Source organism: Corvus cornix, chromosome 3 (assembly GCF_000738735.6).
Source record: "Corvus cornix cornix isolate S_Up_H32 chromosome 3, ASM73873v5, whole genome shotgun sequence".
NCBI lineage: Eukaryota > Metazoa > Chordata > Aves > Passeriformes > Corvidae > Corvus > Corvus cornix.
The window spans coordinates 108,464,645-108,488,040 of record NC_047056.1 but is presented as its reverse complement, the minus strand read 5'-3'; the positions used below and the strand labels follow the sequence as shown (position 1 = coordinate 108,488,040).

General features: G+C 42.1%; 1 protein-coding gene across 3 annotated transcripts in view; it reads right to left on the bottom strand.

Moving 5' to 3' along the window:
- Positions 1-23,396, bottom strand: part of EVA1A (eva-1 homolog A, regulator of programmed cell death) — a 208,976-nt gene that overhangs the window by 121,608 nt on the left and 63,972 nt on the right. For all 3 annotated transcript variants that reach the window (XM_039569884.1, XM_010393247.4, XM_010393249.2), the window contains exon 3: positions 16,925-17,048. In XM_039569884.1, the coding sequence (XP_039425818.1) occupies positions 16,925-17,045 (121 nt within the window). In that variant the 5' untranslated portion in view covers positions 17,046-17,048. The remainder of the gene's footprint in view (positions 1-16,924; positions 17,049-23,396) is intronic.

Below are 23,396 nucleotides of genomic sequence, written 5' to 3'. Positions count from 1 at the left end.
CTATTAAAAACAATAACCCTGAAAAATGCATCCCAAGCTTGGGAGATGGAGAGGTGGTGGAATTTAATATTGTACTAGGGAGAAAAGGGTTACAAGCATCGCAGGTCACTGGGCCTGGTGGTGTTTCTGTAAAAGGCAGTATATATGCAAAAAATCGTAGTCATGTTAGACAATATCTCCATTGTAAGCCCCCCCTACAGTTTCCCTTTCCTAATCCCACCTTTCCCTTTTACCCTATGTCCTATTACCCCCAGTGTATTCCCAATCCGTTTTTTCACCCATGGTTTCCCTCACAAAACCATGCTTTTGCCAATTGTTTCCCCAAAAATCCCTTTCCAATGCCGAGTGGGGGATGAAAAGGGGGAGGGAAGAAGTTAAACCCTCTCCTGCCTCAGTTTCCCCACAAAGCATGCTCAGAGAGTCCTGTCTCCCTTCTGTCAGCCCTAAGATGTTCCACAGAATCTGATTGGACATTTAAAGACTCAGGAGGGTGGCTTGTTTTGTTTTGAAACTGTTCTTGTTACGTTTATCCAGTTGTTTTCATTCCCCTTTTATTAAAATAAAACGGGTGAGGTGTTGGGGTCCCTCCCCCGCCGTGTAGCCCTGGGAGAGGGGCCCTGAGGGCACAGACACGGGGCTTCCCTGCCCCTGCTCAGCCTCGTTCCCATTGGTTGGTTTGTGTTCCCTGCGCGGGCAGAAGGACCCTTGGTCCCGTGACTGGAACAGTTCCTGAGCAGAGCTCCGGCCATGCGGCTGGAGAAATAAACATCTCTCTGAAACAGCTAGCAAGAATCTGTCTGTCCATATATATTTCCTTTCCACGGGACTCCTGGTTTGATATATGCGTGTTGCAGGATCCCCACTGCAACATATGTGAAAGAAAAAGACTAAGAAAATGGAAGTGGCATAAAGACACTAAAAAAAACTGAAGTGGCATGTCTATGGACACCCCAGCCAACTCAGGGCACAGCCAGGAATATAACCTCAACCTGCCCAGCCTCTATAGAGTGACCTTCCACTTGCTTGTGTTATTTCCCATTTGAAATGTAGCCACAACAGCATCCAGATTGCTAAATGGAAAGGGTCTCATGGTGAAATCCTAAGCATGATCAGTCATTTCCTCTTGAATGCCTCTACCTGGACCAGGTCAAAGTTGTGCCATAGAGCACATGAGCATCAGCCAGTGCCTGGGGCTGCCCCTGGCCCTGTGTCACTTACTGGCATAGACATGATTTTTGTCCTTCCCTTACATGGTTCTCTGTGTCTAATATCACACACACAGATATATTTATGAGAACTTATGCAAAATCCATACTCATAAAACTACTCAGCAAATGAGAACACTAGCTAATAATTAGTTTATAAGTTAATACTTAAGTCTTTAGACCATGGCATTTAGCACTTAATGTGACTTTTTTTACTCTACTGTAACTCTAAGTTCAAGAATCATTTTTCCTTATTGGAGATGGAGGGTAGTTTTTCCAAGTTGAATCATAGAAGAATTTCAGTTGGAAGACTTCTCAGGAGGTCATCTGGTTTAATCCATGCTCAAGGAAGGGCTAATTTCTACCTTAGATTAGACTTTTTCAGAAGAAAGTGCATGGAGAAAACATGTATTATAGCAAAACGGGAGCATGCTGATTTAAAAGAAATATCCCAGAGCAAAATGACTCCTCATGCTCAACTTGGAAATTCCTACTTGAAGCCAAAAAATAGCCCCCTAAAAATAGCCTATTACTTGGTGATGAGAGCATCAACTGGAATGTGAAAACCCTGGTCCAAACCTTCACAGTCCAGATGAGAAGCTTAACCTTGGACCCTATTCCAGTACATAATTTTCCTTCACAATCTGCAGCCTTTTTACAAAAACCTCTGAACATTTCTAGGCTTTATCCCACTGCAGAGAAACTTTCAAACCTCTAAAATATTTAGTGAATTTGAAAACACTTTCTGATTCATCCCTCTAGAGGAAGACACAATTAAGACCTCACTCATTCATGGGAGGATGTGTGCAAAGAGCAGACATCCCTCAGCAGTACCTACAGGAATGAATGACAACCAGCTGAGTGTATAAAACAGTGGCAGGGATCAGAAATAGAAGCTGTCTGCAACTTCAGAGCATGTACAAAGAGAGAAACCTCAAATACCTGTGAAGACTCAGTGGTGGACTTGATAGTGTCAGGTTAATGGTTGGACTTGATGATTTTAGAGGGCTTTTCTAAACCAAATGGTTCTATTACTCTATGACCATTTTATCTATTTAAGTATTTCATCTTCAATCACCATTAAAGCATCTGAAAGATTCACTGAACAGACCAAGGGGTTTCATCTTCACCTGTAATTGTCTCCCGTAGGAATTTTGTTCCTTCTATGAGGAAAATTAAATCAAAGCTTTAACCTGCCCATACAGTAGAAAACTTAACAGAGTATAATAAAACTTTATCGACTTAACAGAATTTCTTTCTTCCATAGGGAAAAAACATGGATTCAAGCTAAGAGCACAAAGACACAAACTCTCCAATAGGACAAGCTATAAGTAGTTTATGTTAAACCACTGTCACAGAAAAGAATACTTGTGACTGGCTGAAGTGGTTGAAATATGAAATAGGTGATTGAGTTTTTAAAAAGAACAATTATGAAGTCTCTAATGTGGGGGTCCTCTGTGAAGGTCTCATTTCTTACAAGGCACTAACTCAATTTCCCCTTTCAATTTGGTTACTATTAGCTACATCTCCCCATTAACAAGTATAACTGCTTAACCACACATCCTATGGTCTCATTTAAGGTCCTTAGATTATTTATTAAATTCTGCTGACCATTCAAAGTCAGGGCTTGTCATTTGGAAGCTTGCCTGGGATTTAAATACAAAAAATATTGCATTGAGCACAGTATACCCTGGGATGGACAGACATCAGCATCTTTGCTGAAGATCAGTCCAGCAGTCATAAGACAATTAAAAACAACTTCTTCCAGTTCCTAAAGGGCTTACATGAGAGGTGGAGAGGGACTTTTCACAAGGACGGGTAGTGATAGGACAAGGGGGAATGGTCTTAAGCTGGAGGAGGGCAGGTTTACACTGGGTATTAGGAAGAAATTATTTACTGTGAGGGTAGTGAGGGACTGGAACAGAGAAACTGTGGCTGTCCCATCCCTGGAAGTGTTCAAGACCAGGTTGGATAGGGCTGTGAGCAACTTGGTCTAGTGAAAGGTGTTCCTGCCCATGGCAGGGGGGTTGGAACAAGAACAAGATGGTCTTTAAAGTCCTTTCCAACCCAAACCATTCTATGATTCCATGATCATATGAACAACAAAACACTGTCTCTCACATTCGCCGTTCTAACCCTCACAGCCGCTCTGGGAAGTTGTGTTCAGGGCTTGTGGGGAAAGCTGCCTGATGGAAGGCTCAAGAAATCAGCCTGGGGAGGTGAACCTGAGTGCAGGTTCCTTGGAAATAAGGAGAGTTTGTGGATGATGTGTTCCTGGTACACTGAGGTGTGGAGTAAGAGGGTTGTGCCACCTGAAACAGATGTCACCTCACAGTCACTGAATTCTGCCCCAGGAAACACCTCCTGGAGCTGCCAGTTCCCAAGGCTCTGGCTGAGTCCAAATTGGTTAGGGCTGCAGTTGCCTGGGCAGGCACAGAGAGAAGATACTGCTTTCTTAAAAGGAAGGAAAAAAGAAAGCATGAAGTACACAGTAGTATTTCAGACTCTCAAAAGGTTCCCTAAAGCTTGACCACTGGAAAACAGGGAGTCTCAGTGTTTCTGGGCAATCTGATAGAAATCTGCATAAACAAACAGCTAGAAAGTGATGCTATGGAGGACACAAGTCCCTGGAATTATGTTGTACTTCATAGCATTGCCACCTCCATTTCAGCCAGGATGAACCCAAGCCAGACATTGATGGCTCCCAGGCACTGGATGACAGTAAGGACTGTGATTGATATTAAAAAAATGCAGAGCTAAGCATCATCCATATATTTACTGGTACTTCACACCATAATAGCCTTACATAAATATTGAAAAGAAGCAAGGCAGCGTAAGTGACATAAGAGAGCTGGGACTGGGAATAAATATGAATTTTTCTCTCTCACTCTCCCCAGCAGAACTGGCCTCCTACAGATCACTCACAATCTGGTCCTAAGCCTGCTCTAACTGTTACAGTCTGGATATAATTCAGGCCAAATGCAAACATTTGTATTAGTGGGTTTCATGTTTCACCCTGAAAAATTAAACATGCTTAAATGGCCTCGAAAAGGTGGCAGTGATATTCAGCAAATGGCTTACTCCACTCTAATCCCCCGTGCAGTCATTTGTAGGGCAACAGAGATTTACCATGATTAAGATATTTGCTAAGGATAATATCCCTTTTATTACTGCCTGGTTTCAGAGACACTGGCTTAAATATAAGTCAGTAGAGAGAACCCAAGGAGGGAACAGCTGCAGGCTTTTCTAGACACGTTTTTAAAGGTCAGTATATGACACAATTGTAACTTAGCTCAGACAATTACAGGGAAACAATTATAAATGTTTCTAATAGAAAAATGGTCTCTCTCAAACAGTAAAGTCAATAAGAAGACCTTTTGTAGTTATTGGATGTGTACGATAATACTAACCTGTATGACCAATAGTAAATATTTATCCAGTATCTTAAGAACATTTTCACTTATGGCTTACAAGAATTTTCTGAATTATCATTATTTGGAAGCTCAAAACTAAATGTCAATGCCTCAATCTCTGCAAGACCTTAGAGATAAAAGCTCCTGAGGAGATTCTGCTTCTAACAAAATGATTAAGTGCATTAATGCCACCTTGCCTAAAATGATATTTTTGAACAGAACTTGTGGAAAAAATTATGAAATTTTGCTAATCAAAGTATTCGTACTTCACATAATCAGTGCATAATAGCTGATCCTATTTCCCAGATCAAAGAGCTGGAAATACATGTAAAGAGAAATCTGTTTTCTTCACAAAATCCTAAAGGACTTAAATCTTAGAATTGAGAATGTGAGCAAAGAAAGTGAATTTGTAAGAAACAGGGATGGTTTTGCCCAATTCCTTATCAGGTCAGGATTGTTTCCCACAGAAGACTCTCTTATCTAGGTTAAAACTGTTAAATTAACGTGACTGCACCCAAGATGTCACTTCAGAACTAAACTGCACTCCATCTAAGCCAGTAATTTCTCTTTAACCCAATTTTTGCTTTGCTCACTTCCCCACTCAGCCACTCTCTCCACAAGAACTGTGTTAATGGCAGGTACATCACCAGTGTTCTGTGTCACTCTTCCCTCCTCCAGCTCCTACTGCACCTGTCAGGCATGGATTGATTGTAAAGTGGAACAGATGAAGTGCACAAGTGGAATACACAACCTTTTAGCAACCAGCTAAAATTCAACAATATAATAATGCAAGTGGTGAGATTTTGGTGATTTCAGCATGGTCTAGGCAGAATACTTACATTGAAAAGTCACCACATAGCAATTTTTTGAGTCATCCTAAAGAAAGAAGCCAAAGTAAGGGTTAACCTTGGAAATTTGAACTTTTTACTGCGGATGTAGTCACTCCAGACCATAATTCACTGAGTCACTGAGGATAGAAAGCACCTCTTTCATGGAGAATATCTGGGTCAACTCCTTGTTCAGACCAGAGTCAACTAGAGCAGCAGGTGGCTGAGGGCCATACCCATTCAAGTTTTCAACACCTGAATGATTGAAACTTCACAACTTTCTTGGGCAAGTTGTTCCAGCTATCCTGTTAGTCATGTGAGAGATGACTGCAGTGAGTACCTGTTTCCATCTCTTCTGTGGGAACTAGGAAAATGAGTTTCCAAGACAGGAAACCTATTAAACACTAGGACAGACACCTCTAAGCAGCATCCTTGAATAAGAGTGCTGTTCACAGGACTGCCCATGAACAGCTCATCTTGGAGATATCCATTCAGGACCCTTCCTGGTAACCTGTGACCCCTGTTTTTATATTTTCTTTTTCTCCACAATCAGCTGATTTCCAGGAACTTCTGGAATATTTTCTGTAGAATATTTTTTATTTAGAGAATATTTTTAGGGATAATTACAACTAAGTCCATTCCATAATTAAAATAAGAGAGTGCATCTCAAAACAGTGAGAGCAAAGGTGCCTTGGACAACATTCACCGACTATTACACCCTGCAGAGAAGAAGACAATTGTAATAAAAGAGTATTTTCCAGTTGATGCACCACCTCAAACCTTTTCCCCAAGCTTCTACCCCTATGTTATGTATTTACTTACTTTTCATTTCAAGCAAGCCTTTATTATTTCAGTACTTTATCCTCTTTTGCTCTTTGAGAGATATAAGCAGGTTCTGGCCTTCAAGACCCTAAATGTAAATCAGAGATTCATAGAATCTTAAAATGGTTTGGCTTGGAAGGGACCTTAAAGATCATCCCATTCCAACCCCCTGCCATGGGCAGGGACACCTTCCACTAGACAAGCTGCTCACAGCCCCATCCAACCTGGCCTTGAACACTTCCAAGGATGGGGCAGCCACAGCTTCTCTGGGCAGCCTGTGCCAGTGTCTTGACACACTCAGTGTGGAGGATTTCTTCCTAATATCTAATCTACCCTCTTTTAAAGAGTAGCTTTAGATGAGATATTTGTCCCTATCAGGGGACAAGTCAACATAGATTGGAAGTTTCTCCCAGTGACAAATGCCTACTATTTAGACCAGTTCACATTGCAAAAAGCCCCTTCCTTTTTTGTTTTCTTCCAATTTCACTTAGGACATGCTCTTCATATCCCGAGTTCCAGAGCTTCCTCCTAATCCATGTGAACTTGCTACTAATGAGAACTTTCTGTTCATATCAGGATGTGAATAAATCCATATCAATCCAGTCAGCATTCCCTTAGGCAGGGTTGGATGGAGGAAACCTTTCCAGAAGAGCAGAGGTCTCCAGAGTCCTCAAGTACAGCCCTTGCTATCACTTCCCCACAAGCATTTTACTAAGGGCTACCTGGTGACTCCCTCATTTCAAAGGAATCTTAAAAGGATTTTACCTTTAATTTGGAGCATTAAAAAAGCTGGAGTGTCACAAATTCATACATTTGCATGGAAATATCTTTTAACATTATTTCAGTTCAATTTTCCCTTGAGAAACTTTTTGTGAAGATGGTCTAATTTAAGTTTTAAGAACTGAAGTTTGCCACCCTCGGCAGCCTGGCATGCACCACTTACTTCTACAGGAGATAATCTGAAACTCTGAAAGGTACAATTCGGATGACAGTCCAGAATTATATTAAATAGGCAGCCTGCCAACTTCAAAAGTGCCCTGAAAACTCAAGAGTGCCAAGTTTTGGAGGTCTGATAACCCTTTCAACAAGAAGATTGTTCTTTGCAAATGACCTTGTCAGATTCCTTTAAAATTACACTTCTGATGCACCCATCCAATTTGCAGTGTTTAAAAGGCACCTCTCCCCACTGTCACTTTCATTAGTCTGAAGTAGTTGTCCTTTTATATTCAGCTGTGGAAGGGTTAGCAGTGCTGCAAATTAACTGCTAAATTTCATTTCCAATGTAGAGTTCAGATGCACCTAGTTGCACTTTCCTGTTGGACAAAGCGGTGTATGGTTATCTAAGGAGGAAAAAAGGAAAAAAAAAATCAAAATATGTGCACTAGACTGTGAGATGGCAGTTAAAAAGAACACCTGGGTGCCCAGGACAAATTTAATTCTCTTCCTATTTCTTCCATTAATGAAATTGGGCTGATTTTCTGAAGTAGCTGTGACTTACCGGTGCTCTGCTGCCTAAGCCTCTGCCTCACCATTTGTTAGTCCTGCTTCCAAGGACTGGCTAAAGTTCAGTGAAATTTGACAGAAACATTGAGATGACAAATGTAGTGAAGTCCCTGTACATTTCTTAAGAACTGGTAGCCAATTTCAGAAGAGAGCCAAACCAGTGCCAAAGCTGGTTGTAATCATTGCACTGTCCCACCAGTCAACCAGCATGGATTTATGACCTGTAAACCAGCCAACTAATAAACTGTAAACTTGGCCAGCTATCATGGACTTAAATCTGGACTAGCTACACCATAGGAGGCAACATGGGAAGCACAGCCAAAACTTTTGTACTCCAATGAAAAGATGGGAGAGATGCACTAAGGAAAAGTAACTTAAAGATGTATAAGGAAAAAGACATCATTAGCACCACTGCTCACAGCAGTTTTGTTTTGCCCTTCCAGTGATTGTATAAATCTGGATTAATGCTGCTTAAAGTTACTATTAAAATAGCTGAAAGGGAGAACTTAGTCTTATATCATTAAAATAGTCTTCTCCAGATATTAAAATAATGGTGATAATAATTCTGACACAGGAACATTAAAAGGATACCTGATTGATATTTTTACATATAAACCACTGGGTTGTCTAAAGCACACAATATGAGAAAATGAGGTCTACTAGAGTAAAAGCTAGCTCACTATTGTCTAAAATAATTAAATACACAGTATTCCCTCAATGGCTTTGCCTAAGAAGAAAAAAAATGTAGCTGGGAGAAATACAGTAACCAAATTTTCAAAATTCATCATGGATGCTTTAGAAGTCCCAGTTCACAAGGATGTGAATAGGTGACAACCTCCAGTGCCTTTGAAGTAGTCAGAAAAATAAGTGTGTGAGAAGAGCTTCATACACCGTTAGTATGATAAACCACTGAAAATATCAGGAGATACCTGTTTTAAAAATGTAAAGTTCATTTGCAAACCAAAACTAGGACTGATATTGAAAAAATAATGAAGAAATTGGAATTGAATTGGAAAGAGTTTATTACCATGACAATAACCCAGCAAAGATTTACTCTTCTCTGCTTTTTTCATTTTATTATTTTTTCTAAAAGACATCTGTTTGAGGAGAAAAATTGATCTATATTTTCTGTCTTGAATAAGTCCATATATAGGACCTCCTGCAGAAGCTCTGTATAAATTTACTTCTCTGTTCTGTGAGTCCTACTCTCATGGTTTAAACTGTGGAGTCAAAACAACAGATCCAGACTTGCACAGAAGTCAACCTTTGCAGCATCTCAGTTTGGTTTTAAGAATATGGCTCCTGGGACATGCTTTTCATCTCAGTTCTTCACCAGTACACCAGAAAATCTTGAAATCTGTTGTTCAGAGCTTGCAAACATCTACCATAGTAGGACTGTGTTGGGATTTAGACTTACAGGCTCCATTTTTCACAACTTGGTTTCCTCGTGTTCTGGTTAATCGCTCCAAGGACACTCCTTGCTTTTCTGAGGAGACTCCCAGGTCACTTTGCCTCTGCCAGCAGCCAAAGCCGTTTCTGACACCTGAAGGACCAGCCACCACACAGCCCTCCACTGTCAGCACAGAAAGGTGCCACAGGTGCCAGAGTGCCCAAGGATGGGCTGGATTTCCTGAAGATCAGGGGGAGCTCCTCCTGACACTGCTGTTGACCCACCTATCCCAACACTGAAAGACCATGGTCTAACACTTCCTCGTCCTTCGCTTAAAATTCATTGGTTAAGAAAAGAATATTGTTATCCCTTGTTTGTGTGGGTTTTTTCCCAGGATCCCACAGAAAAAAATAAATGACAAGGACAAAGAGGATCTGTAAAAGTCACAGCTCTAGGATTTATAAAATTTAGGCAGATTTCAGAATTTGTCTTTTTTAGTGGTTCACATCTGGATACTGGAGACCTGATCCAGCAAAGGGAATCCTTATATCTACATGGTAGGAAACACCATGGTTTTTCACTGACTCCTTATTACATCAATCAGGGCTGACTGATTATGTTTGAAAGAAAAATGGGATTCTTTTTTGATTCTTTTTTTTTTAACTCTCCAAGGTGCAGCAGCAGTTTCCTTCTCTGCAGGGGCAGGAAATTATGGTTATAATAAAAATAGTGTAATATAATTACATCAGTGATAATAACATATTTCCATTTATTATATTAGTTAATCTATTGTATTAATATTACAATCATATTTATAATTAAACTGACAGCAATCTCTGCATTTGCTGACAATGGAATCACACGTTCCTCTTAATCCTCCTCCTGGCAGTTGAGTGATTAATGTGCTACAGAGATAGGACTATTTGACAGCTCCTGAAAATCTCTGTGCATCAACAGCTTAAAACAATATTAATCATTAGCATTAGCATTTCTCTGGCCCCAGTTGGGGGCTGATAGGTCTGTCCTCTGTTATTTACAACGTTCCTTTATTTACACCTTTTCATCACCACAGCGGTTGCAGCCTGAGGTTTTTATTGCCCTTATAAATTTCCACTCCCTGCACCACCTTAACAGTTTTGAAATAATACAGATAAGTAAGAGAGAGCTGGTGAATGCAGGAGGCAAAAGGTTCACTCTGTTGCCTCGGTGGCTGGGCCAGGGGGATGTGCCCATTAAACATTTCCAACCCCATTGTGCTGCTTTGGGAAGCCTGGCCCACCAAAAAGCAATGCAGCAAACAATGCAGTGAACTTCTCTTGCCACCAATAAACCTGTCTGATGAAGGAGATAAATGCTTTTCTGAAAGAGTTGATGACTACTGAATTACTAATCTATCCCAGCACTAAAATCAATCACCAACATTAAAGCAACCAGGAATACATTTAGGTCCCTCTTTGGTCTCGTCTGAAACTTCTACAAAACCTCTGTGCTTTCTATAGCCCTCTGCCTTGCTCACAGTGTTTTACAAATTCTGTCTGGGGAATGAAAGCCTTGAGGATGTGTGATGAGATGAGGCTTTTCAGGCTGTGTTCACTGAATTTAACAGAAAAGGTGCAATCCCCAGCCAAGCAAAGCCAACAGCAAAGCCCACACAAGATTCAATACTGAAGGAATGGGTTGTAGGGAAATTAAAAGTTGAACAAGAGGCACTCACTGCAAGCCTAGGTGGTCCTTCCAAAACCTCCTTTCCATAATTTTCAGCCAATTCAGCTGAAATCTGATGAGCAGACCCAACCATTTCACCAAGAGACATGGAATCACAACACAGAGCAGGACTCTTCACAGTTCTTTGATAGCTGGAGTAGCTCTGGCAACACTAATGGTATTCTGCTGTTTTCACAGGTTTTGAAGTATCCCTGGCAAAAAAATTACACATCCTCACCAAAAGGCAGACGCTCCTGGGACACAGCATGGCAGCTCTATCTCTACATGATAGAGAGCATAAATTTGAAGATGACACTTTTATCAGAAGGTGATCTAATTAGAATTAATTCCTAATTGATTTTTAAATTCAGTTGCTTTCTAATTAGAGTTGCCTGGGGCTGTCAAGAAAAATAAAGTTATCTGAGTAAGATTTTGGTAAGGACATCAGGATCGGCATTTCCATGTTTGAAAAAAAGCCATTGACTTTTTACAAGAATTAACTGGGCTTCTTACATTTTTATCTCACATTTTATCAAATCTATGGTGAAGAGAATGAAAGCCTGTTCTCTTCAAAACATATCCAGTCAATTCTCAGCACAAAGGTTTTCCCAGAAATCAAAGCTACAGGTTCCAAACCAGAGCAAAGTGACCTCCCTCACCCCCCTTCCTCCTTCTAACCCCTCTCAAACTTTTGGCACTTTACCCTTTGCCAACAAACATAAGTTTCCTTCCCAGATACATTTCTCAGAGCCTTGATGTGCCTTTCCCAAATATGTTTTTGTATTGTTACAGAGGGATTTCAGCTGAAATTGGAGCCAAGGTCACAATCCAGGCTTTCTGAAACTTCAAAGGCTTTAGGCTTACATTTATGAATAGAAGGTAGAGCAGCAAAGTTTGGATTTACACTTTGTTACATCACTGGGATGGTTAGTACAGGGGGGGGTTTCATACCCACCATCCTTCAATTATCACATCCAGCTGCTTCACTCAGCATTTTAAAATGAAATAAAAATAATAATAATTTTTGAAAACATTGGATGGAGATTATCCCTCCCAGAGTCCTTGAAGTCATAAGCTAAAGTAGTAACTGCCCAAGAGAAAAGAGGGAAAATATCACTATAGCATTATGGGAAGCTGCAGCTTTAGGCTCTTCAGAGCTGAGAATTAATCAGTGTATCCAGGATGGTATGGCAATGGCAAAGGAGGACACAAGAGAAAGGCACTGTGTGGGGGTTTCATGGAATAAGCCAAATAAATAGGGTAGAAGCCCTCTCCTTTCTCAACAGCACTGCCAGCATATGGCCACTCAGACAACACATCCAAAGTATTCCCTCTGCAGAGCAGGGCAAACATTTACGCCCCCATTTTGTTCAGGGGCATTGACACTTTTGAATCAGCAAAGCCATAAAATAACCAGATGACCAAAAAGCCACAACGAGCAAAGAGCTGCTGTGCAGGGACAGATGGATCTCTGCTGGTGCAACAGCCCAGAGCAGCGAGTAACCCCAGTAAAATCAGCTGCAATGGCATTGCTGGGGTGCAGAGAGGTGAAGTTATTTCTTCAGCATGACTTGGGCAGCCCCACAGATCCTGTTCCCAGCCAGGATTAGATCCCATAGCCCTCCAGAAAGTCTGGCACACAAAGCAAATATTTCCTAGCTTACAATAACACACAATCTTACACGGTTCTGTATCTCTGAAGTGAGGGGGATGAACAAACACTGAATTGTTTGAATAATATTGGTGAATCCAGATTTCAGTTAGAAGGAATTCATGTTAGACCAATTAAATAGTATGTCAATTCCCTCTAATTATCTGTTCCTGCAGCCCACACAGTAATTACACTTAATAGGTCTAAATCAAATCAGCATGTTACCTGGGAATTAATTGGATTTATGTGCATTTTTTTAATGATCCTGGATGGTACCCTGGAGATTGAAGTCCTCTGTGTCTTCAGGGTTTGATCCTAGGCTTCAATGTGCTTTGGATGTGGATCTCAGGATACATTGGCCCTGATAAATTGAATTCCCATTCCCTGGCACCGAGGCCCACTGGCATGGGACCAGCATTCTCATCAATTTTTTTAGCTTCTAAAACAGGGTAGCAATACCCAGACTTTCCACTGGAAACCATCTCTGGCCAGTGCTAAATCCCAAACTACATCTACACTAGGAGAGAACAACTCCGGGCTTCAGTTCTGCAGCAACACATCCCCACCTTGAGCTGCAGGGACCCTGCAGGGGCTCTGCTGAGGCTGTGGACAGCAAGAAGATTTGCAGAGGCATCTCCAAGGTTAGAAGCAGAAGCTGTGCTGTGCTGAGACCTGTACTGTGCCTTTGAACATCCCCCCCAAAGGGTGGTGCACGTTAGAAACTAAGGCACACATGATATAGAAAAATAAAATCATAAAATCATTGAGGTTGGAAGAGACCAAGATCATCGAGTCGAAATTTTGATCAAACACCACCATGTCAACTAGAAATAAAATCTAAGCCTCTATACACTTTGATGAATCTTGGCCCTCTAATCACATAGCAGTTTTAAGTAAATCTCCCTTGTACGAAATTGACACAGAACAGAGCATTTTATTGATCATTTCTGATCTCCTTAAACATCCTAAATTTTAAAATTGAAAGTATACACATATAGTGTATTTATTTATTTACAGGCACAGAGAATATGCAGGACTGCCAAACTCCTGACACTTAAAAGCAGTTCCATGCGCATATCTGAGTCCAGTACATGCAGGATGAGTGTCTATCAGATCCCAGATCCATCTATTGGATCAGAGGGAACTGTGAATAGCACAAAACTTCCCAAAAAACACACAAGCAAATTCATTTCTCACTGCTTCTAGTTAAGTATGCACTTCTCTGAACTATTTCTTTTAATTTCTAGAGGAGGTGAGCCACAATACCTCTGCACAACTTTTCCCTGCTTCCACTGAAAGCAGTCTCGGAGGGATGAGTACAGGAGACATACCCTCATTGCCCTCTCCCCCAGAGCTCCACCATCTGAAAAATCTTTGTCTTTCAGTTTCAGCATGATTTACTGTCCTCCATCTCCTTGAAATTCTGCCCACAAGAAACCAAAATAGCACCCTGCCTTGTGCATGAACCCCACACAGCAAGCGAGCATCGAAACCACTCGATTTCAAGTGCAGGGGACTGTCAGGGAGACATAACTGCAGTGACAGTGGCTCGAGGGGGTGACTGCACCGTCTTGTTATTCTTCAGCAAAGGTACAAGCAAATGCCACTAACTTCAGTTTTGCTTTCTTTGAAGGAAGTCTTTCTCTTTAGATAACTACCTCTGTTCAGGGGCCCTTTGAGGCTCCAGCATGACTCTGACAGTGGGAGGGCTGGGCATCCTTATTTTATATTAAAGATGTCCTGTCCAAACTCTACAGGCCACTTCCCAAAGTGCCTCTAACACCTGTATACAAAAAAAATCACATTCATTTTACCTAGATAGGTGCTAACCAAAACAACTCCTTCAGTGACATGATCACAACAGGCTCCTTCAATAAGCAACAAAAAGAAATTTATATCCCTATCAATTCAAGACAATTCAGACCTTAAATAGCTTCTTATTAAGGTATCTCTGTTACGTCTGCTGTTAAGAAAGACAAATTCAGAAACAGAACCCAAAATATTGTATTTGTTTTTTGATAAAGTTATGGATCAATCCCTGTGCCAGGCACTGAGCTCTTCACAAAGACTCTCTGATTACAACTCTGTGTGCTCATTCTTTCTGGAACAGCTCAACACAGTTTTGGGGTTCAGCCTTTAAGCATATATTCACTTACAGCTCATAGACAATACTCAAATAGTCAGTAACCCAAAAAGCCAACCAAAATTTCTCATGGTCCTGTATTTTGCATTCTATGGATGCATCATTCCTCAGTCCCCTCATTAGCCTTCTCCCTACAGAAAGGTGGAAAGGCTTATTGAACTCACAACAGCACTAGGTACTGTTTGTGAGACTCAAAATTAACATTTTGGATTATCAGGGAAAGCCTGACCATGACCTGGTGTCTCTGGGCAAAGCTAATTCTCATGTATTTCAAACACCATTGTTGACCTAGTAGGTTCTGATTAAAAGTTTGCCCAATCACTAAGAAACAATAACTTCTGTCAGATTACCCTGTTTCACCCTGCAAAATTGGAGCTGCCTGAAAAATGTCTTGGGGAAATGTTTTCAAGCAGCTTCCCCTGCTCCCTTTCAGGAAAATCACCTGCTCTACACACTGACAAACTCCTTCTTTTCTACCATATCCATAATTAGCAAAGAATGCCAAGCCATAAATATTTATGCACAGATGGGTCCTGAAGTACCTTCAGAAGGTCAGCACAGGCCTCAATAGTCAGATTTTTCAAGCGAGCTTTGATATAAACCCTTCAGGTTCAGTAGGACTTGTCAGAACACCCTGCTAATCACCCCTCTCAAAACGATGCATTTCTCACCCAAAATGGGATGTTACAATCACTCGCGAAAATCCCACAACAACTGCAGGTGCTTCATTACCTACTTCTGATTTGAATTCCTCACAGATCTGGCCAGATCCCCTCACTTCATTAGCACAGGTCTCTGCCTGCTGGGGCAAAAAGTCTTATTCTGTGCTGCTGCTGGCAAAGTCTGAATGTTTCTGCTTTTGTTTCAAACCTTTTCTGAAGTCAGATCTGTTTTTCTCCCCTGTGCAAATGGTCCTTTTTTGTTTCTTCCCCAAAAAATTTTGCTGATGTGATGCCGGGACCATGTTAGTTATGTCATCTAAAAAACTTGAGGCTGGTCTGAAATGCTATGTCCAGGCTAATTGCCATGTCCAGGTAATTCATAGAATCATTAAGGCTGGAAAAGACCTCTAAGATCACGAAGTCCAACCATTAACCCAGCACTGCCAAATCCATTGCTAAACCATGTCCCTAGGCACCACATTTACACATTTCTGAATACTTCCAATCACAGTGATTCCACCACTTCACTTGGAAGGGTGGAACAGGGCAGTTTGTTCCAATGTTTGACCATCCTTTCAGTAGAGAGATTTTTCCAATTTTTAGATCCTATCTAAAGCTCCCCTGGTGCATCCTGAGGCCATTTCCTCCTATCATTTGTTACTTGGGAGAAGAGACTGACCCCCACCTTTCTACAACCTCCTTTCAGATGGTCACAGAGAGTGATAAGGTCCTCCCTGAGCCTCCTTTTCCCCAGGCTAAACAACCCCAGCTCCTTCAGATGCTCCTCATCAGACTTGTGCTCAAATAGAAACAGGTCCTGTTCTCCAGCTGACATCAGCTGGCACAGTTTGTCCGCATCAAACATGATCCATCTCCACACTAATGTGTTTGCTTCCAAAGCCCTGATGGAGAATAGTGTCTAGGCTGTGCTAACTCCCCTGCTGGGGCCAGGAATTGGTTGTCCTGAGCCAAAGCTGCACTGGGCTCACTCCTCTGCAACACGCATGACTGCACTCCCAGTATCCAGCCCCATTTAATTTCAACACAGCTAATGAGATCATGCAAAACACAGGTTAACATTTCCCAGCCTGATCTGGGAGCAATTAAAAGCTGGCTTATGGTATGGCATGGGCAGGTGAGGTTCCCATCACACCACCATCACCAGGGTCTGCCCGAGGCACCCAGCTCTGAAGGAAGACTTTGCCCATGTAAGGAGCTCCCACTGCCTCTGGAGGGGCTGGCAGAGAGGGGACAGAGAGGGTCCCTCTACCCCACCAGGGCAGGAGAGCCGCTGCAGAAGGGAGCAGGAGAAGCCCACCCACTGCTGACAACATGAGCTCAGTGCTGGCAAAGGCAGGCACTGGCACCTGCAGAAACAGTCTGCAGCTCAGGCTGCTGGAAAGCAGGAAGGAGATGGAGCAGCAGCATCCCAGCAAGGCAGCAAGTGAGGGGGAAAGTGGAAATGCCCCACACCAGGGGTTATCTTACACTGAAAATAGAGGTGGAAGGGAACAAGAAGTCCTAGAAGGCCTCTCTGGTGAGTATTAAGTATGAGAATGCCTTGGTCTCAACAGAGCAAACAGACTGGATAGAGAAACACTTACTTGGCCTACACTTGTACCACACAAGGAGGTACTTGCCAGTCCCGGGGCACGGATCCATCCCGAACAGCCGGCTGTTGACGAGGAACTGGCAGCTCCGCCTGTCTTGGCACTCATCCAGCATCTTCTGCAGCCGGGAATGCACACAAGAAACAGAGAAACAAAAGCACATCAGTGTCCCCACTAAAGGGAACGTCAAACAGAAACAAACTGGAGAAAGGTGAGGCCATCCTTGCCTCCACAACCAGCCCTGGCACAAGGCAGGTGATGGTTCTCAACACAGTGAGTACCACAGGAGCCATGGACTCAGTGCTCCTTGCACTGTTTTAAGGAGCAGGTTTTCATCCCCTTGCATGGGTGCAAAAGGGAGGACTTGCACTGGGATGGTCACAGAGATTTTGAAACATTTGCATGCCTTTTAATCATAATATAAGACAGTACAGTCCCAGGAAAAGCAGCTTTGAGGATATGGATCCACCTTGATAGTTAAAAGTAAAGACTCAAACTCTATCACCACCAATCTGCTTTAGATTTCTCTGGAAATGCACAATTTCAAGAGAGCTCTTGTCTCAGTCATATAAAAGCTGGTACAAATATATATGTATATAAATTGCTGGTATTCCAAAAATTAGTAGTTGTGGTGGAAACACTGTTATACAGCCAACTTAGTCATTTTTTAATAGGGTTCTTTCCTCTTCCCCCATGATTATCACATTCTTTTAGCTAAACTCAGGAAGGGGCTGTGAGTCAGAGTGTTCTGTCACCACTGGCATTTTGGGTCCTACCCCCTTGTCTGCTTTTCCTCTAGCACTTGCTCCCCACTCTCTCATTCATAACACTCACAAAAACTCCATCTCAGAATCCACAGGGGCAAGGCATTCTGTCTCCTGCTAGAAAATAGCTTCATTAAGGAAGATTAATGGTTTCTTTTAACCCTATGATCCTCTAAAGCAGTGGTGTGGGGGGGAATATTATTGAGTGGGGCAGTAATTAAGTTTTAAATTCAGCTGGATGGCTTCGGTGGTATTTATGTACTCCTGGAGAGCCCCTAAAGTGCTAAAATTACCATAATGTTTGCCTGACACACATGAACCTGTCAGAGCATTTTGAGACCTCAGAGCGAGGTAATCCACCAGCCTCATTAAGTCCCTGTGATACAGAGCGGTGAATTCCAGCCCCAAAACAATTAATTTTCACTTGCAAGGAGGCACTGGAAAATCCTTCCTCAGAAATTCCCCATGACTCCCCTGGTCTCTTTTGTCTTCTCTCTGTTCATTTTTCTTACACCCACCTCGATATTTAGGCTTTCCCACAATCTTCTCCCTGTGCCATTAACATAAAGGCTGCTCCTGCTCTACCATGAGCGACCCAAACCAATTTTCTCTCTTCTTCAGTGACTACTTTCTATTTTTGAGTTCTCCCTGAACATAATATATAGAATCTTTAGCATTATAACTCTGAATGTTATGGTCTGAACAACAGCTGTTCCAGTTTCAAGTGCAATTTGAAGCTGCCTCATTTGCGGTTGCTCATAACTTCCTAAAGCTTTCACTTTTTGGGCTGACACATGCAAAAATTCATGCCTGCCTCAAGTCTGACCTTTATTTTAAAGTTCAAACTAAAACAATCCAGGCCTTTTCTAGCGGGCAGAGAACATATGCTGTTGTTTTCCACTTACAAAGATAATAAAATGCAGGCATCTCGTTTAAAAATACAGGGTTTAGGATGGAAAGGCTGAAAGGTGAACACTGAAGGAGGTGCCCGGGAGCACTAGCCCCAGCTTGACCGTCACGTTAAAATGCAGAGAAAAAGCATACTCTTTCCTCTAGGCTCATAAGGGTTGGCTGCTCACTCAGCATGTGAAATTTAATTTAATGCAGAATCCAGTGAGTTGCAAAGGAATTTAAGTGAGGATCCAGCGCAGATATCTCTTTTCATCTCAAAAAGCAAAGAACAACTAGAAACAGCTCTGGAGGGCTACACATATGGAGAGAAATTCTCTCCAAATCATTGTGCACCTGAAAGGATTGACTGGCACTAGACAGCCATGGCTGTGCTTACACACAACTAGAGCTAAGAATATGGAGCAAAGGGAAAGAAGAAGAGCCCCAAATGTTTCCTTTCCCTCTAGAGAAGCTTTCTTCCCTCAAAGGCAGTACACTTGGGGTTTTTATCTACAAACCTGTTCACAGCAGACAGGTGAGCATTTCAAGAGCCTTCAGCGCTGTGTAATGGATGCTATTAGAACTGGTTGGAAAACCTGCCTGGGTTTCAGCAGAGACCAAGACAGGCCAACAAGAAAACAACTTTGAAAACCTCAGCTGAGATACCTGGACAGCACTTGCTCATCTGTCCTTAGGCTCAGCACCAGGAGCAAAGGCAACAGCTCACTGACCTCAGGAACCATGGACAAGGGCAGCCTTCAGGTATTGCCACTTTGTCTTGGCCCTTCTCTAACGTTTGGCAGCTCTTACTTTTTCCTTGTATTCTACGTAAGTGAAACCTCCTGAGTTTACTTCCTGTGGTATGCAAAGGGTGGAAAAGGGCAGCAAAGAACAAAGCCCTAGGGAGAAATTAGTAACTAAATTAAGGAGCAAAAGTCATCTATGTCATTGTGAGACCACGGAAAAAAAGTGAAGTGTTCTTGGGGTTCAGTGTGCCTTTTACTAATTTGTTGTAGTGTTTAGCTACAGTTCCAATTTAATTTGACAATAGCCATGTCTCTGAGAAGTTTCATAGAGGGAAATCAATATTTCCTTTTCATTCCCATAACTGTATTTTACCTCCCCCAAAGGGCAATATTCTTCCTGAAAATATAAAAAAAACTTTAAGATTTCTGATTTCCTGTGCACTGTTTGAGTAAAGTCTTATGCATAATGAAATATATCCATAAAGAGTAAAATAAAAAAAAATATGTTCAATCCTCAGTGAAATACATCAAGAAAAATGCAAAGAAAATTAGCAGTAGTTGACTCTGCATTTTCTTGATTAAAAACAAAAATAAAAATAAAGTTGTTACACTGGTCTTAATGTTAACTTAAAAACTTGCACATATAATTTTTACCTATCCTTGCATGCACAGAAATCTTCTTTCCCGTTGCTTTCACCAGTATGTGCTATGTACCATCATCTTTTTAAACACTGTGCAGAACATGTGTGACCAGATGATCCCCAAAGGTACAGTTCCCTGCAGGTCCAGGGGTTCTGGTATTTACCAGAAGCCAAGAACTTGGCTTTCTGGCCTTACTCTCAAAAATCATATGTCAAGGCAGTCTCAGAGCTCTGGCAAATGTCAGATGTTGTTTCTGAAGTATTTACAGATGATCAGCTATGCTGACACCAGGAAGGCTGGGAGCTCACTTGGTAGTGAGGGAATGTCTTGAGCTCACATGGTTTTTGCTCAATGGATGGAAAAATGTAGGCAATTCATTCTTTTCCTTGTTGTTCTGGTAGTCACTGTCAGCTGTAAAAGTGGGAAAACACAAAACCAAACAGAAAGAGACCCACAAGCAATCCGAACTTGCACAGGAATAGCAGTAGGCCCCCACAACCCTCCCTAGCTGGAATGTAAAATCAGCTCCTTATGTCTCCGAGTCTGGTAGGCCCCCGACTAAAGCCAAAAAAAGTCACCTCGGATTAGATTATATTATAAAAATCACTCCAACTGAGGAAGGTGGAGGAGGAATTCAGGAATTCCTGTGTGGCGTGAAAGGGGAGGGAAGAACATTAATTGCACTGTGCCATTTTATAATTGCATTACAGTGGTAAATCAGGCCTGAGGGCTGACAGCCAGTGCTCAGGAGGGAAGTTGCGGCTGTTTAAACCCATTCCAGTCCCTGGTTCATGACTGAGCTAAGAAGCTGCAAGATTTAGAGGAGATAAGAGAGCAAGAAATGTGAATTCAAGTAAAACAAACACTAATCTAACACCTGTGATTTATGCCCTGGATTAATCTCCCTGCGGTGACGTGGGTCTTAAAGCAAGGGCAGCCTCAAGCTCAAAATCATGTCTTTCTAGTGGCCACTGCAGATGAAACACATTTCTCGTGCTCATTTTGTTGTGCTCATTAGCTAAGTAATTGCTTGTGCTCATTAGATAACAACCTCTTAAATGTGGAGCTGGATGTGAGCTCTTGCAAGGAGGCCATCCCCAGCCATTCCCAAGGGTGCACTCGTTTTTAGCCTGTCTCTTCAAATCACTCTTCAAGAAGTGCTTCCCCTGCACGAGTAAAACAAACCACAACTGAGCTTAACACCCAAGGCAACTAAACTTACCTCAGTTCTTGGTCCCTCGGAGCAATTCATTGATTCACGCTTAGGGTGAAACTTTGGACCCATAGAAGCCAATGGTGAAACTCAACAGGAATGAAGACTTTGCCACGGGGCTGCTCCCTGTACAGCCTCCATCTTCAAAGGAGCATAAGGATGACTGCAGGGCATGTCAGTCATGCATGAAATTACAGAGAGGAGCCCAACTAAATTGCCCAAATTGTGTGTTGCTGGGGAGAGTAACTCACAGAGCAAGCTGCATGAGTGTTTAAGAGCTGTGTGCAGTCAAATGAAGATGGGCAGAGATTTGTACTAAGAACTTTATGCAAGAAGATACCAGTAATTTTATGCATTTTTAGGTCAAATTCAATCCATGCATGGCCATTATGGCAGAGTTACACCAACACTTACATTGGTGCACCTTCAGAGTTTTTGCAATGGGAAGACCTAAGTACAACAAACAAGGCAGAAAGAACTCTCACTACAGCACAGTGCATTCATAATGCCTTCATGTCACATTTCATTTGAATTTTGATACTCTTTTATGTACCCTTGAACACTGGTAATACTTTAAAACACTCTATAAACTTAGTGCTTTCAAGATGAAAACTTATTTACAGGTCCAGTTTCTGAAGACTGAACATTCATCTCTATTCATTCATGCAAATTACTGAAGTCCATGGAGCAAGAAGATTTTCCAAGAATCAGCAACAGGGAAGCACAGACTACATGAGGAAGTGAAATCCATGCTGATGAGGTGCAGGTTACCTGCCTATGGCTTCATCAGGCCACCTTCCCAGCCTGCTCCTCTAGAAACTTGTTCAGCTTTGCCCAAATTACTGCATTCCACCCGTGAATCACTTGAAGAAGAGATCAAAGGCCCTGAATCCTGATCTATAGCAGGTTTTAGTGCTCCACTAGCTATGTCCTATTGCTCTCCCTTGGACCTTGCAGTGCTCACAGCAGAGTCAGCAGAAGAGAACTATGCCCATACATTTGGTGATTCACATAAACATGCCAGACTGTGAAATAGCTGAAAACTGGGCATGCATTCCCTGTCACCAGCTCTGCTATGGGAGGAGTAAATGCCAGCAGGACAGTAGAGCAGACAGCACTGGGCTGGGATGTCAAAACACCAGCAGGATTCAACAGTGCTCCTCTGGCAGGGTCTTGAAAGAGCCCAGAAACCGAGATTCACAAAGAGCAGGAACATGTTCACCGAATAGAAGGACCCAATAAAAGCTGCAGTACAAATATCACCTAATTAACATTACCTACATTTCCTAACAGTAGGAAACTTAATCTGTATGCAAGGTCAACTTCAAAGGGAGAGGAGGTCTAAACTGAAGAAATGCAAAAGGGTGCATAAACAAAAGTCATAGGATTAAAGAAAGGGAAAGCTTAAAACGCAAAGTGGAAAAAAATCCCTGAGAGCAAACTATTACACTGTCAAGCACGGTCTTAGTGGCAATGATGGAAGCCCCATGACTTGGAAAGTTTAAATTTGGAGTAAACAAAGCATTAGGAGGTTTACACCCCGGGGAGCAGTCCTGCCTCATCAGGGAGACAGGCTGCACTGGCCACCTCTGCCTCCAGTGCCTCTTCTCCTGCAGGACATAATCACTCTGCTCTGATGAGCTATTTCAGTCAAAGCAAAGATTTCAAAGACACAGCAATTTAGAGATTGTCTATGACCTCTGCATCCAGCAGTTCTACAGCAAATAATTAGCTGGGGGAACCACTTGCCAGAGAGTTCTATTTCAGGCAAGATTCATGAATGAAACTGCACCGGTCCTGTGATTTATAACAGCAACTTTGGCAGTGCAGTAACCTCTTCTGGACCCTGAGCTCACTGTTCCCCATCCTCTGCAAAGTAATTAATATGGTCTGAAAAAGAGTTTCCCAAACTGCTCTTTAATTCACTGAATTTTTGAGACTGAAACTTTCCTTCTTCAAACTGCCTAGAAACCGTGGAGGTCTAATATGCAATATAACAGTGGGTTCTCCTCCCAGTGGTACTGATGACCATTATTCTTCCTTTCTAGCAATTTCTTCCTTCTTTCCCCCTGACCATCATCATTCTATAGATGTTAAGAGTCATGAGAAAGGGCCCTTTCTCATGTTGAGGCCGCTTAGGTGTGTGACATCAGTGGGACCATGCAATATCCACTGACTAGGCATGTCAGGAGCCATTGTCCTTGGCCTGC